The sequence below is a fragment of the Ambystoma mexicanum genome, chromosome 4p (genome assembly GCF_040938575.1).
Source record: "Ambystoma mexicanum isolate Mex_15411 chromosome 4p, UKY_AmexF1_1, whole genome shotgun sequence".
Taxonomy (NCBI): domain Eukaryota; kingdom Metazoa; phylum Chordata; class Amphibia; order Caudata; family Ambystomatidae; genus Ambystoma; species Ambystoma mexicanum.
This window is the reverse complement of record NC_090927.1, coordinates 1,234,855,763-1,234,871,661: the sequence shown is the minus strand read 5'-3', so window position 1 is coordinate 1,234,871,661 and position 15,899 is coordinate 1,234,855,763. Positions and strand designations below refer to the sequence as shown.

The following is a 15,899-nucleotide window of genomic DNA, read 5'->3' as shown; positions in this document are numbered from 1 at the left end:
TCCTAACTTCCTGATGGGCACACCTTTCGAACCACTCCATTCTTGTTCGTTAAGATTCCTTACCCTTAAAACTGTTTTATTAATAGCACTTTCATCTGCTAGAAGGGTGAGCGAATTACAAGCTCTTTCTTATAAACCCCCTCACACTATCTTTCACAAAGACAAAGTTGTCCTGCAAGTGAAGCCTAATTTCCTCCCAAAGGTGGTTTCTGAATTCCATATCACTCAGAAGATTACCCTACCATCTTTCTATCCTCCTCTTCACCCGGGGAAAGAGGAAGAGAGGTTACACAGGCTAGAACCTAGAAGGGCTTTAAGTTTTTACATCAGTAGACCAGCCAGGATAAGACAGGCAGATCAGCTGTTTGTAGGTTACACAGGTCACAAGCTGGGGTTACCAATAACTAAGCAGACCATTTCCAGATGGATCATCCTAGCCATTCTGGAATGTTATAAATTGGCAGTAAAAGAGCCCCTTCAAAACCTTAGGGCTCATTCGACCAGAGGTATTGCAGCTTCATCGGCCCTCAAAAGAGGTGTGCCGGTTAAAGACATCTGTGCGGCCGCTACCATGGTCGTCTGTCCATACCTTTACACGATTTTACAATTTGGATTCCTCCTCCAGTCAAGAGACTAGGTTTGGAAGGGCTGTACTGCATTCTATTTATCAATGGAAGACAGCATGAAGTCAGTACTCCCTCCTCCAATAATAGAATACTGCTATGGGAGCATATCTAAGATGAGGAATACGTCGGAGGACACAATCCCTTTGAAGAACAAGTTACTTCTTACCTTGTAACGTTCTTTCGACGGGATGTTCCTCCGACGTATTCCTCATCGACCCTCCCATCCATCGCCGCAGTTCTACTTCCCTTGTTGTTGCAGCTTACGCTCCTTCAGGGTGATTAGTTTAGTCCAGAAAGCATATTTGTGGGCTACAAAACGGAACTGAGCAACGGGCGCTGCGCGCGGCCTTTATAGCCAGGATGACGTTGGCGTCGATACGGCGGCTGTCGAGGGACATCGACTTGATGGACGTCGACGCGCAGCGCCCTCTAGAGAGAAACATTTTCCGAGGCCAGAAGAGCTGGAAGGAGATATCTAAGATGAGGAATACGTCGGAGGAACATCCCGTCGAAAGAACGTTACAAGGTAAGAAGTAACTTGTTCTTCTCCTTCTTCTAGGGCATTTTCACTTGCTTTTGGGATGTCATCTCCCTCCCCCTCATATTTAGCACAATCGTGTGCCAGCATGTCCTCTACTGTGCAGGGTTCTGTGATGTATATGGCAGGGTTTCCAGTTTTCCATTTAACTACGTGTACATTTGCGCTTGATATTATTTCGTATGCAGTTACTCTTTGGGTAGTGAGAGTGGATTTTGATCTCTCGAGTATGGCAAACAGTGAGTGCTCAGCGTAAAGTGTTAGAGAGCAGCCCATCACTATGGTGGCACTTTTTTCTATAGCGAAGCAGCTGCGAGAGCTTGTTCACATGTGAAATGGCCTTGCATCACTGAATCTAAGAAGCTACTTAGTAGGCCAATGGCTTGTGGCCTAGTGATGATTTTTGTGAGCACTGCTGTCATTAGTGTTCCGTTACAGTGTGAAAAGAGATAGAACTTGCAATCATAACCGGGGTTCGCTAAAATAGGTGCGTGTGTGTTGAGGTCCTGAAATTTGAAATATTGCGTCATCGTTTCTTGTGTCCATTTGATAGGGGCGCTGTTCTTTTGGGCATCCTTTAATGCTTGGAGGAGGGGGCATGTGTAGGCAGCATAATCTAATATCCAGGCACGTCAGTAATTACATAGGGCGAGACATTTTTGCATGTCATTCACGGTTTTGGGTATCAATGTGTGGCGTATTGCTGCTGCTCTATCTGGTATAATCCTTTTACCATCTTTCGAAATCAGCTCTCTTAGATACAACACTTCTGCTAGGCAGTATTGCAGTTTTCCCTTGTCCACTTTGTACCCTTTTGTTGCTAACAAGTTCAGTAATGTTATTGAATCTGCTCTACTTTCGCTGCAAATAAGGAGATCATCTACGGATTGAATTATTGTGCTTTTTACATCAATATTGCTGAGATCTTCGTGCAAAATTATGTCAAATATGCTGGGACTTTCACAGTAACCCTGAGGTAGTCTGCAATGTTCAGATCTCCCCCCCCCCCCCCAGGGGAAATGCTGTTAAGTACTGACAACTGGGGTTAAGTGGTATTGAGAAGAAGGCATTCTTCAAATCCCCAACTGTGAAACACGTGGCATTTTTTGGGATGCTGCATAAAATGGATGCAGGGTTTGGCACTAGAGGGAACTCTTTTTGTATGACGTCATTAAGTGGGCAGAGATCCTGGATCATCCTCCAAGCCCCGCCCCTTGCCTTTTTTGTCGGATAAATCGCTGTATTGTATGGTGAATTTGATGGCACAATTATACCTTGTTGTAGTAGTGCACTTATTGTTTCTTTTATTCCCTCTTCCGCTTCTCTGGAAAGCGGATATTGCTTCACTCTTGGCGGTATTACACCTGGCTTTAGTTTAATTTTATGGGCGTTACTCCGTGCAAGAGTCCTACATCATGGGGCCCTGTTGTCCATCATTCTGGTGGTACCTTTTCCATATCTTGATCAAATATGGAAGGTGGTGTACTGACACTGGCCATGAGGGGGTTATGTGTATCTCTGTGTTGGCTCATTATGTCACACGGCACACATTTCCATTATTATTTCCCCGTCAGTGTCACTGTCAGTAAATAGCTCTTCATCAGTTAAATTTCTTAGCACTATGTTTGGGTCTATGCATAACACTGTTTTCCACGCACATCCATGCGTGTCCAGTCCTATTGTCACAATACGTCTGCCTGATACTTGCACCCCCTGCAGGTCAATTGAGAGAATGGTGCCAGGCACTATCTCAGGGTTTATTACAGGGCGGAAAACAAAATCAGATGGCACCCTCCATTTCTTTCGGGTGATTTCTGGTATCACTCTGGCCAAAACTTGTATCCCGTAGATAAACATGTCCACATCTGTGGGTACCCCTCTTACTACAACCCTGTTTACGATTAGCATCGCTCGCGCTGGACATACTCCTGGAGTGGAGCACACTATTCCCCTTTCTGTAAAGGAGATGGACATGTTAAGCTTACTAAGGAGGTCCCTCATCAGAAAATGTATGGGCGAATCTTCATGATACAGCAGGGGCGCTCAAACTGTTTTTCCCCCCACTGTAATATCCAAATCCTTTGTGTAAGGAACTTTCAAGATAGCCCCAGAAAACCCCTGTGTTTCCAAATTTTTCCCTGAGAGAGGAAGCCGGCCCACCATGAGGCACGATTTTTCCGCTCCCGAGTCCACCATGAAGATGAACTGTTTGTTGCCTTTCTCCGCCCCCACCAGTGGTTCCTCTTCTGCACGTAGGGTAGTTGATAGGACTGGACACACAAGTGCTTTCTGTGGGCTGTCCTAATCGGGGGTATGTGTTTATTCCGGGGACAGAGAAAACGCTGTCCCCAACCACTGCTGTGCCACGGAGTGGTGCTGGTGCACCATTAGCTGTGGTAGCAAAAATGTTAGTGTGTGTGTTTCGCATAGTGTTCTGGCGTGGTACTTGTTGTTGCATACCCTACTGTTGTGCTGGTTGCCTAGGTTGCATTTGTTATGGTCCCTGCCCCTCTTTGACAAACTCGACTCATACGGCATCACATACACGAACTACGCGGACGACACACAAGTACTTCTACCCCTTTCAGGATCATAAAACGAAGATGCCAAGGCACTCCACACAATCTACTCCATCATCAAGGCAGGGATGGCAGTTAATGGCCTTTGCCTCAATGGAGACAAGACTGAAATCATGATATTAGGTCAACAGAACACCCTAGACAAACTTGACAAACTGTACGCTAACTTCTCCATTGACAACTCCATCATCCCCGTATCCACAGCCGTAAAGACACTGGGAGTATACTTTGACTCCTCACTATCTATGACTAGACAAGTCAGCGCAATAACTTCCTCATCTGCGCACACCACCAAACTCATAAACGCCATCAAGCCTTACCTCTCTAAACCCAACTGCCTCTCTATAGCGAGAGCAACCATTGGAGCCAAACTGGACTACTGCAATGCGCTCCTAGCAAGCACATCAGCCAAAAACCTAACCAGACTACAAGTCACGCAGAACAATGCTCTCCGGGCCGCTCTTAGTATCCCAAGAAGAGAGCACATCACCCATGCCAGGCACTCAGTCCAATGGCTCCCGGTCAAAGAGCGGATCACTCTCAAAATCCTCACCCTCACTCACAAATGCCTCTCTCTCTCCACCCCGTCCTATCTATCAGAAACCATCCTCAAACCATCCTCCTCCCGTCCCACCAGGACGCAATACTCCAATCTACTCTGCATCCCACGCATCAAAAAAGCCAAAGCCGGAGTTCTAAGTTTCCCCTACATTGCAGCCAAGACATGGAATGCTCTTCCTGCAGACATTAGAGCGGAAAACTCACTCCCCATTTTTCGCAGGAAACTGAAAACCTCATTCCTTGCAAAATAATAGCAAACTCTCAGGAATCCATGTAAATATACTGCATTGCTAATGTGTACATGTCTACTGTAAATATTGTATCTTGTATGTAAATATTGTATCCTATGTAACTAAGATATTGTCTGTAACAAGCGCCACGATGCCCCCGGGCTGACGTGTGCTCTACAAATCTGAATAAAATAAATAAATAAATAAAAAACAATCGTAGTACTGCTCTTGTCATCCGCTACCACCCGGACTACCTGGATGGGGGTGGCCAAATTGCTGTTAGTTCCCCATTGGAGGGGGTCCTTTGTAGTACCCCATAGGTCTCATTCTACATTCTATGGAAAAATGTCCCCACCTTCTGCAGTTCCAACAAGATCCTTGGTTCCTGCCCTGCCCCCCAAACCTTCAACAATTTATTCTGAACAAGCTTTGTTTCGTCTGCCAACCTCCTCTGTGCTATTTCTTTTTCTCTCTTTGATCCTCCTACTATGATGCTCTGAATCTCGGGCCAGCCTATCCCAGCTATTTTGTCCAAGGCCTTCTGCTCCTCCTTCGGGAGCCCTCTCTTGATAATAAAGTAAAACAGGGCGGTGGATTGGTCCCAAGCCGTGCCAGTTTCCGATCTCCACAGGTCCTGCATCCGAAGAATGAATTGGGCAGCCTCTTCCTCCTCCCCATAGTACACTGCATTACTAAATGTAAGTCTGCAGTATCTGGGAATGTTTTCCGCAGTGGATCCCACACGCAGGCCCTTACATTGTTGAACGACGACCCATCAGGTCGGTCACAATTTGTTATTCCCAGAAAACCTGCTCTCACCCTCACTCCATCTGCCTGATCTTCACTGCAGATACTAGCAAACTCTTTACATCTCCTATGGCCAGTGGCACTCCTGCTGTATTCTTTTCAAATGCGTGTATCCACTTTCCCGCCCCACCTGAAAGTGGAGGGAGAAGCTTCAACAGGTTGTTTTTGTCCATCTGTGCCCATGGTATGTAGTGGGGTTGTCCTGATCCTTTGTGTATAAGGGGCATTTGCAGTTTTGCTTTTCCTCTCTTTTTACTTACCGTTCCTTTCTTCTCCTTATTTAGTGACATGTTTCCCACTCTGCTTCTCAGCCTCCCCGGCCACCTTTCCAGCCTACCTCCATGTTCTGGATCCTCACGTAATGGGAGTGATCGTCCTGCTGCTGCCGCCCTTCCTTCATACTCGTCTAGATCACTCCATAATTCATCTATCTCTCTATCTGAATCTTCACCTCCTTGTCCCTCTGCTCCCTGGCTTTCTGCAGTTTCCACCCACACGATTCTTATTGGGTTGTCATTTAAGTGAAAGAAAAACTCTCCTTATTGCCACTCATTTTCCGACCCCTTGGGCATATTGCCTTGTGGCAGTGGCAAAGGTGTGGACCTACCCGCTACACTCGGTGGGGCCGTTAACTCACTGGCTACGTTGGGTGGCGCTTCCCCTTTCCCAGGCAACATTTGTCCCCTGTCACACAAGGCTCTTAACCGGGTCAACTCTATTTGGGTGCTGGTGAGTTGTCTCTCTAAATCTCCAGTGAGGCGTGCTAAATGTACTGCAGGGGCACTAGTGGGTCCATATAAGCCTCTGGTATCATGGGGCGGTGGAGCTGTGGCTGCAGGGGTGGTTGGGGCACTCGGCGCGGGCACATACATGGGGTCACTGTACCCTGAAGCGGGCCTAGTTAACAGCGGATAGAGCCTTGTGAGGTCATTTTCCCCTGCTTTTGTTGTGGGGGCCTCTACCGTTATTCCCTCCTCCTCTGCTGGGGCTGTCGGCGCTTCTGGAGATATCTCTTTGGTTGCGTCATTACTGGCAGAGGCATCTTCAAACATCCTCCACAAATCTAATATTTCACGTCTGTTCTGGAGTTGTTTACCTCTGTATTTTGCTAACTAGTGGGTTGTTACAAGATCTAGTACTCTTTTATCAAAGGACCCTTCTTCTGGCCATATGTGGGACGATCCCTCTGCCTTTATTTCCGTAACCCCCTGTTCGTGGTACTTTTGTATTTTTTCGTTGTATAGGGGAAGATGCCGACAAATATGAGCTAGCGGTGTATCTCCTCCCATTGCTCCCTACCCTACCTCGTGTTGACTTGGGTACTTAATGTGCCACACCGTGCAATTGGAGAAATTCTTATAATTGTTCTACCACCTTCCGTCCCATACTGGGGTAAACCATAAAAACCTTTTTACTTACACCTCTTCAGAAACAACAAAAATATCTGTTCACTCAATACTCTTTACCTGGACGATATAATTACATACATACTTTTAGACAGAACAATACATTTAACTTTGACAACATTTAACATATATTAATTCTCCCTACACCTTTACCCTATTTTAATTAAATTCGCCCTTAATCTATTCTTTCATTCGCCCCCCTCAGCCGAGCCCCCTTGGGCTATTTTCTGCTAAAGTTTTCTGCCCACACAGAAAAAGAATATTCTAAATTACTACTCCGAGTCTGCTCCATATATGAGACCCCTATGTTTATCTCCACTTATTCCCAGCACTGGTCAAGACAATGCTATGCAGCGCTGCCTTCTACCCCCCTTCGGAGCTAGGATGCCGTATTCCTTTACCTCTGTATCCACAACCTAATGGCCATATAAAGGAAATAAAATAAAAAGCCCATCAGTTCCACTCACACAGTCCCTAGGCCCAAAACCTGACTCCCCCTTATTATTTTATCCTTACCCTCACACCAGCTACTTCATAATTTTCCCATCTTTAAGAATCTCGCAACCGGTACTCGCGTGTCCGGGGTGGTCCGAGAGCCTCTGTTCACGGTCTATCCACAATCGGGACCACACCCCAACCAAGCTGTGACCCGCCTTGGCGAGCAGTCTGGTATTTGCAAAGATGAAGGGGACCCTTGGAACCTTTCGTTTTGTGCGCACACTGGTCAACCGCGGAGGCAATGGTTTTGCTGGGAGCATCCCAGATCTCGCTGCATGGCACGGAGGCCTCTCTTGGCGCACTTCTCGATCACGTCACGGGGGGGCACCAAGTGAAAGGGCTCACTCCCCACTTTACCAATATAAACTCAGAATAAAAGACACATCCCCGTAGGGAATGAGATTAGGAGAACAGATTGCGAGGTTGCCAAAGGTTTATAAAAGTTTCGGCATCCAGAGAACTCTGCTGCCCTGTGAGCACTCTGGCAAACATTACATTTACAATGGATTATAAGGCCAAAAGGCGTCATCAGTGATGTCATCTATAAGGGTTACAAAGTACATTATGATTGGATACGAGACAACGATACATATATCAGCCTTAGATTCTATGGCATTGAAAAAATCAAACCACCATTAAGAGGAGGAAACATTGAACAAATCTTACGCAAACACGAAGCGAAATGGATTTGCATTATGGATTGTTGCCACTCTGGTCTGAATTCAGACCAAGAACTATATCACTTTTTATAAAGACACTTCTATTAAAAATTTACGAAACGCCAGCAACTCTGACGATCAGCTGTACCCCAAAGAAGATCAAAACGACTGTAGTATTTGATACTGTATAATCCCTTTTCCTCATTAATTCATTTTCTCGAAAAAACCTTCTTAGTACCTAAAAGTTATCCTTCACTTCTTAATGGTGAAAGTTATTTTGTGTTAATCCCCTTTCTTCCCCAGGAAAGTAAATGTACTTATGTATCTACAATAACCGACATGCATATCGTAAAAACAATTTGAATCATAATAGCGATTTCATCAAACTTGCTACCGGTCCTTAACAACACATAATCACACGCAGGGGCTCTTTAACGTACAGGAAAGCAAAACACAAAATTTGCCCAAGCAGTCCTTTTGATAAGCCCTGGCAAAAGCCCCTCCTACTATAGTAAACAGCTATGATAACTGTTTCATCAAACATTAATTACCATTAGCCCAAATAAACAATATCATGCCACCACAAGACCGATCCCAAAGCAAAATGGCAGCCGTCATGTAAATATGTAATGACATCACTGCGTGTGGCACGCAATGACATCACCACAGCGCAATCGCATTCAAGAATGCAAACGCTGTGTTTTTGGCAACCGCAACACTTGGAATCCCACCACAGATCGAGAGCAACTTAAGATACCCAAAGGTAAGAACATTTAGCTATCCCAATTCTTTACCAAGAAAACAATCAAGCCCCTAGTTAAGCGACCTCCAGCACTTTTCAATTCATAATTGGAGCAGGCTAAAGCAACTTTTTTCTGAAACATTTATGCACGCTCCCCCTTTTTTAGGATACACCATCCGCATCATAAGAAGGTACATCCCACGAAAGTGACACAATCCAATTGAGGCTTACCAGTAAGTATTGGCCTGTTACATATATAGACAATCTAGCAACTGTTTAACTAAAAAGTATGAAAACAAACAAGACACACACCATATTTTCACCCCTAGGCAACTCTATAGAGAACAGGGACTTATATCACCTCTCCTGAAGAACCGCCCCTACAGGGGCGGGGAAACACATATGGAGAGGAAGCATTGAGAGTCAGCATCAAGCCCATTCGGCAGACCGCTGTTGAGGCAATAATCAGCCACTCAAAATAAATATGTTACTATGTTACAGTGAAGTAACTGTGAAGCCATACACAAATTGATGACAAAATTGAAATTCACAAGTTCGAACAAACAATTGAACTGAATTAAGTTTATGAATGTGTTAAACTATACTGCTAACAACCAGCTTTCAATTGATGTCAATTTTGAATTGCATGAGTTGGAACAAACTATAACTGGCAAACATCACAGTGAAGTAACTGTGAAGCTACATACAAATTGATGACAAAATTGAAATATACAAGTTGGAATAAACCATTGAACTGAATTAAATTTGAGAATGCATTCAGGAAAATATACTGTCAACAATCTGTACCCACTGGCCAATGAAATCAGATTTTTCAAGGTATAAAAACGCAACCAAGGCTAATAGTTCTCATTTGTACGACGATACATATGTGCCTGTAGGTGCTGCTTCTTCAGGATTGGCTGCTCCTTTGGCGGGAGGGTGAGCCTCACATTGTTCGGCTGGCCTTGTCCGGGTGGGGTGAGAGTCTGGTCAAGCAGGAGATGCGGTTGAAACTAGCTAAACTGGCATGAGTACTTATTCTGAACATATAATCAACATTGACCATCAATATATCTTTGAGTAAATCTTAGAGGCTTACAAGTTGTACATACATAACTACATCATTTCACATAGGGTCATTCATAAGGTGAAGGGTGCTGGGGTCTTACTTTCTGTGATAACTTGGGGACTGGGCTGGTCTGGTAAATCTGAGCGAAATGGGGGGTGGAGTGACGCATGTTAGTTTAGGACAGGATATACCGTGACACAGGTCTGAGTTTATTGGGGGCACTCTGGGGTGGTCAGCACAGTGGGGGCACACTTCTGTTACGTCAAGAGAATACCTTAGGAGGGCACAGGGGTACACAAGCAGTAATTTTCCAACAGTGAGGGTGTGGGGTGGGGGAGCAGGTTTGTGGAGATGGACGAGCTACAAGTCATGGTTCAGGCTGGTTCACACAAAGGACATTGATCTCAGAGGAAGAATAAGATACATAATGTTAACTGTTGCAGTTGGCTTTGGTGCATCTGTGAGAAAGGAACTTGGGCCGCGCAGAAAAGGTGGGGCGGCTGGTGTTTGCTGTGTGCGGTGCTGGAGAGGGGAGTTCGTAGTGCTGAATCATGGCCTAGACCAAAAGATGGAGTCAAGGGTACACAAAATGTAGTCCAAGTGTGTCTTGCAATAGTCCCACCTCTGTTCCAGCTGAGGCCTTACTTCTCATGGCAGCAGAAGGGCGATGGAGGCGTCCCCCACTAGTGCAAGAGCAAACGGTCTTGTGTAGAATGTATGGGGGGGCTAATTCGCCCCTTCCGTCTTTACACCTGCAAGACATTTGATACCATTTCATGGAAAAGTGGGCAAACAGGCAGCACCATAAATTTGAAAAGTGTAGTCCCTTTCCGCTTAAGACTATGTACTGAGGAAGATTGATTATTGAACAGTAGGACCCAACACTGTACTAGACTTGGACACAATTAACATATTTATTACTTTCTATAGATGATTTTTTGAGCCAAGCACGTAACTGATCATGTTTCACTGATTTGTATGCAGTTTATTTTTTGTTAACGTGGATTGTACCTATTTTTCTAGGATATCAAAAATGCAGAACTTGCCTTAATTGAGTTTAGCCAAGTTATAAGCCAAGAACCAGATCATCCGGAAGTATATGAACAACGAGCAGAGGTGAGGTCTTGCCGTCTGTTCTCGGCCACCATCTGCTTAAATGAGTAATTGCTTTTTGACTAGCTTGAATACTACTTAAATCATTGTCGGTTACACTGACCTAATTTGCAAACCAATGATGCATAGACTGTAATAACTAAATCAAGGAAGGCAAAATATTTTCTTTTACAAAAAGATGTCCATTCACAATTTGAACTGCCTTATGATAATCTTCCATTGAAGTTGAAAACCAGTACCCTAGTCCAATTAAGTAATTTTATTTAGGATGTTTATATAGCACAGATCTGCCGCAGGTGAGATTTACAGGAGAAAGCGAACACATTCTGAGCAGTGTGTATTACATAAGCAGTGTGAGACTTATATAGATTATACTTTGATGGGTTGCCAGCAGTTCACATAATTGGTGTAGAGTGCTAACACATGTGAGTTGTAGGGAGCTATGGAAGGTGGGTTTCATTAGGAGGTGGGAGAGAAGTAGCAGGTAACGAGTAGGCCTTAAGATCCTTCCTGAACCTGTGGATATCTGCAGCATGTCTCTGACAAGTAAGGGAGTTGGAGTTACTTCCATACTTGTAGCGTTCAAAGATCTCAGGTAACGCAGAGACGTTGTGGGAAACAGCTTAGTATTTGCTGAACTGAATTGGGAATTGGGTATATCTATATATAAAGCCCTGCTGATGTCGCCCATCTCTCGCCCGACTCCAACTGCCCGACTCTCCTCAGGCTCCACTCTCGTACCTCCAGCTGCTCCCACGGGCTCAGCCAGTCTTCTGAAGTGGCAGTGTCAATGTAGATGCCGTACTACACATTCCCTTCTCTTTACAGAACAATTTGAAGGAACGATGTACAGTTTGAAGAAACTATGTACAGTTTATCTCCTACACTTATCCTGTCACATGTTTGGGTCTCCGATAGATTTTCCCGGACCTTGACTGGCCAGCAACCCCAGCTGTATGATCAGGCAAGAAAAGAAATCACTTTCACGTTTTCCAGTACCCTCACATTCACTCCTTCAGTGAATTCTTCAACACTTTGTAATTTTCAGACAACCTCCTCTCGCTCCCTCATCAGTATCCACACTTCTACTCTCCCCTCTTCTCACCAAGACACTCTCTCCATGTTCCATACTCTCCCATCATCCCATCCTGGTCGTCATTGTAATGTTTAATGATCTCGGGTAACGCAGGGACGCTGTGGGAAACAGCTTAGTATTTATTACTGAACTAAATTGGGTATAATATCTATATATACAGCCCTGCTGATGTCGCCGTTCTCTCGCCTGACTCCAACTGCCTGACTCTCCTTGCGCACCACTCTCGAACCTACAGCTGCTCCCACGGGATCAGCTAGTCTTGTGCCGTGGCACAATGTCAGTGTAGATGCCATACTACAATACCTCAGGCACCCAAAAGAAGGTGGTTTATTTCAGACCCACTCTCACTGTTTTTAGCCCTCAACTACCAGGATATTAGTGGTACAGAGTTGTTCAGCGAAAACCTTCTCAGCCTAATTTGTTTTTTAATATGAACCACTTTTGAAATTATTCAAAGTGACTTCAACTGGGTGCACACGGTGAGAAGTAGCAATTGAAGCTTTTTCAACTTATGGGTCAGGTGAGTATATGTACAGTCCAGCAATCAGTGTTGATGCAGTGTTTGAGCGAGAATATATCACCCATAAATGTCGGAGAGGTTGGGTGCAATGGAATATATGCTTAACCCTTTCATGAATGCTGCCTCTTAAGCATGCAATGCATGCAATTGTAGAATGAATGGTTGCTCTGGCAACCTCATTATGATCAAACACTTTCAGCTCTCATTTGGTAATGTGGAGGTATGAGTTCATGAAGTGCACACTTTCTGCAATAAAGTGAATGCCTTTACATTTCAGTAGACTCCGGGAAACTTATGAATGCAATAGTCATAGATGGCATAAAGAACACACCAACTCCCACAGATAGTTCTACTTTCTGCCCCTACCATTTGATGTTAATACGGCCTCATCCACAATATTACTCCCCTGCCTTCACTACTACTCCCTCCCACCCTCTCCACATTGCAGCTACCATTTCACACTATTTGCACTCCACCTTCCTAGTCCCCCTCCTTTCACTCTGACACTTGTTCTCTACCCTCCCTTGCCCTCCCTGTGCACACAGCCTCCCCACACAGTACCACATGCTCTCACCAACCAATACCTCACTTCTTTGTAAAATAGGCTCAACGCTCCAGTATGCCATCCTTCCACCTGCTGGCCTCTTGGACTGCCCCATCTCCTCCTCTGACCTCACACGAATAACCTGCAGCTTTCGGTGTACCATCTTCCTTCTTACACTCCCCTTCCGTCTCCCATTGGTGTTCTTCCTCTGTCCAATCTAGCCTCGTCTTCCCCGCCCGTAAGCTGTTACAATTGCAAAATCATACAAATAGCGGTTAAGCCCTGCCCCTTTTCTCCACACGGAGCTCCATTTCTACAACAGTGGTAGTCGACAGCTGAAAATTCCCTAGTAAGTGTAGGGTAATCAAGGCATGTTGTACACCACTCTGCAGCTCTGTAATATTGTCTCGTAGCGGTGGCTCGCTCTCTACTGTTGGTGCCGGGGCTGTGCCAATGCCTCGGAGGGGTGGGGGGATGGTGCGGCCCCCACAAATGCACTGCTATTCTGTTTGGCCAGTTGCTATTGCCCTATTTTGGCAACGTGTATATGTCTGCTGACTGGCGTATGCAGGCTGGGAGGTTTCGATGGGCTATATTCATGTGGGTGATCCATCTTGCTTCCTGAAGCTTGAGTTTGCCTGCAATGAAAGAAATGAATACTGGCTGCTTATCTGTATCTGAGCATATAGTTTGCTGGGAACTACATTTGGATACATTTTAGTGACCCTGGAGACTTGCAAGGGAATCCCACAAAGAACTACAAACACCAAGCCACCGCATTAGTGACTGTAGGGCAAGCGCCCTTTGAACCCAACTGGGCTGCCTATAACAATCAGTCTTGAAGCTGAAGCGGGTAACAGCGATGCGTGCACGGGTAACAGCGACACGTGCAAAGCAAGTTGCCGTCAACCGACGAGCCCGAGCTGAACAGGGGCGGAGTAAAAAAAAACCTCTCCAATGACCAGTTGACGGCAAGGTAACAGAGGCGACAGCGGCAGAAATGCCAGTAAGTGAAATTGCTTGTATGGCCTGCCCTAATTTGTTGGCCGAGGCGAGCATAACTCTTCGGCTTCTACCACCTACAGAATAGCATTTTCAAATGTATTGTTTCTTTCCCACGTATTCTGCATCTTTGACACTTGTGCAGCTGCTTGGGAATTTTGTTTGGCAGAGGGCGATGTGCGTTGATGGCATTGAGTCGATGTCCTTCGAAGGCCTCCGTCGAGGATGTCATCAAAGGCATATATATCACGGGCATCTCCCGTTCGCCTCAGTTGAGTTTTTCCACGCTAGCTTCCAGCGAAATTCGGCGCGCCTTACATCTTGTGAAGTCTTTGTTCATTATCTATCGATACTATGTCTTCATCTATGACGCTGACAACTCTGAGGTCCGGTTTCAAGAAGTGTCAGAGTGCGGATCAAAAATGTCCCTCACAGAACTGCACTGTATCTGTTTGTGGTGCTGGGAGCGGATCACAATACCTCTGACTGTTCGAAGTGCCAGTCCATGACTGGAAAACCCTTGGGGGAATGAAAGGGGAAGCTGAAGAAAAATCCCTAAAAAAATAAAAATAAAAAATTCCTACCCGATCTGTGAAACCTTCCACCGACGAGTCCTCTGAGGAAGAAGGCCAAGCAGTCCAGGTCGAGGAGTGGCTTGCACCACTCTTCTCCCTCCTCGAACAAATCGAAGAGAAGGCACCGCAGGTCACCTTCGTCGACTTTGTCATCGGGCGCTTCTCCTGAAGAGTTTTTCCCAACTAAGAATTTCACGACGGCCGAGTGGGAAGCCTTCAGGGTTGAAATGCTTAAGATCTTTGAAGAACAAAAAAAGCCATGCTCCTACCGAGCCTTTGAAAGAAGCCGGAAAGGAAAGGTCTCATCCGAAAATCCCTCGAGCCCAGGAAAAAGGCCTTATTTACATTGTGAGCCTTCTACACCTCTATCTGATCTTTCATCAAAGGATCATACACGAGACGTAAGGGAAAGTCGAGGTCATCAACACCGGCGGCGCCTTCAATGTCCGCCAAACCCTCAACATCGACATTGAAGCCTTTGACGCCAGCTGCGCCACCTTTGCCACCTATGCTGTCGAGGCCGAGCGCCCCTCCTTCTACGGCACTGATTATTTAAAAAACAAAAAAGCATAGACTTCTGAGGTGTCGAAGCCACATTTTCCCCAAAAAGTTATTCCAGATAGAACATATGCTCCACTGTCTAAAAAAGAACTCTTTAAATCTTAGATTTTTGAAGAATAGGAGCGATCTGATGATGAAGAAGCCTCATTTGGTCTACAATATGGTACACCAATGTACCTGAGAGTTCCATCTCAGAAGAGTCCAGAATGAAGGACCTTTATGACATTTGCAAACTGCAAGTGGGGTAGCTACCTCGCCCAAACTTGCATTTGGGAAGCCATAGGCTGGGGAGCATGCGGATACATCTACAGGTAGCTCATGTCAAAGGTAGCGGAATACATGGGTTGGAGTAGGCCTCCATTACCTTATGAGCAGGATGCCCTTACTGACATTCTTGACAACGGTCCACAATCGGATCCCATCTTGCCTTTCCATATGGCATTGTAGAAAAGGGTGGCCAGGAACTGGGAGACCCCGGAGTGCAATCCGGCAGTTGATAAGAACTTGTCAAAAAAATACTGCCCTTCCAGTAGTGACCCTGACTACCTGTCGAAACACCCCACTCCGGAGAGTCTGGTGGTGCAAGCAGCTACTGCTACTTCCAAACAAGCGGCATACCCTACCATCCCTCCTGATAGGGACGACAAACGTGTAGATGGATGGCCAAGGAAGGTATTCTCTGCAGGGAGCATGGCACTAAAATCTGCCAACTCCACTTGTGCCCCCGCAAATTTTACGTATACTCCATGGGATTGTATTTCCATGGCGGCAGA

At 45.6% G+C, this 15,899-nt stretch overlaps 1 protein-coding gene across 5 annotated transcripts in view; it reads left to right on the top strand.

Moving 5' to 3' along the window:
• The window catches only part of TTC13 (tetratricopeptide repeat domain 13), a 1,871,796-nt gene that overhangs the window by 689,774 nt on the left and 1,166,123 nt on the right, over positions 1–15,899 (top strand). For 3 of the 5 annotated variants that reach the window (XM_069606893.1, XM_069606892.1, XM_069606891.1), the window contains exon 6: positions 10,739–10,831. The exons of the other annotated variants lie outside the window; for them this stretch is intronic. In XM_069606893.1, the coding sequence (XP_069462994.1) occupies positions 10,739–10,831 (93 nt within the window). The remainder of the gene's footprint in view (positions 1–10,738; positions 10,832–15,899) is intronic. 5 annotated transcript variants of the gene reach the window in all.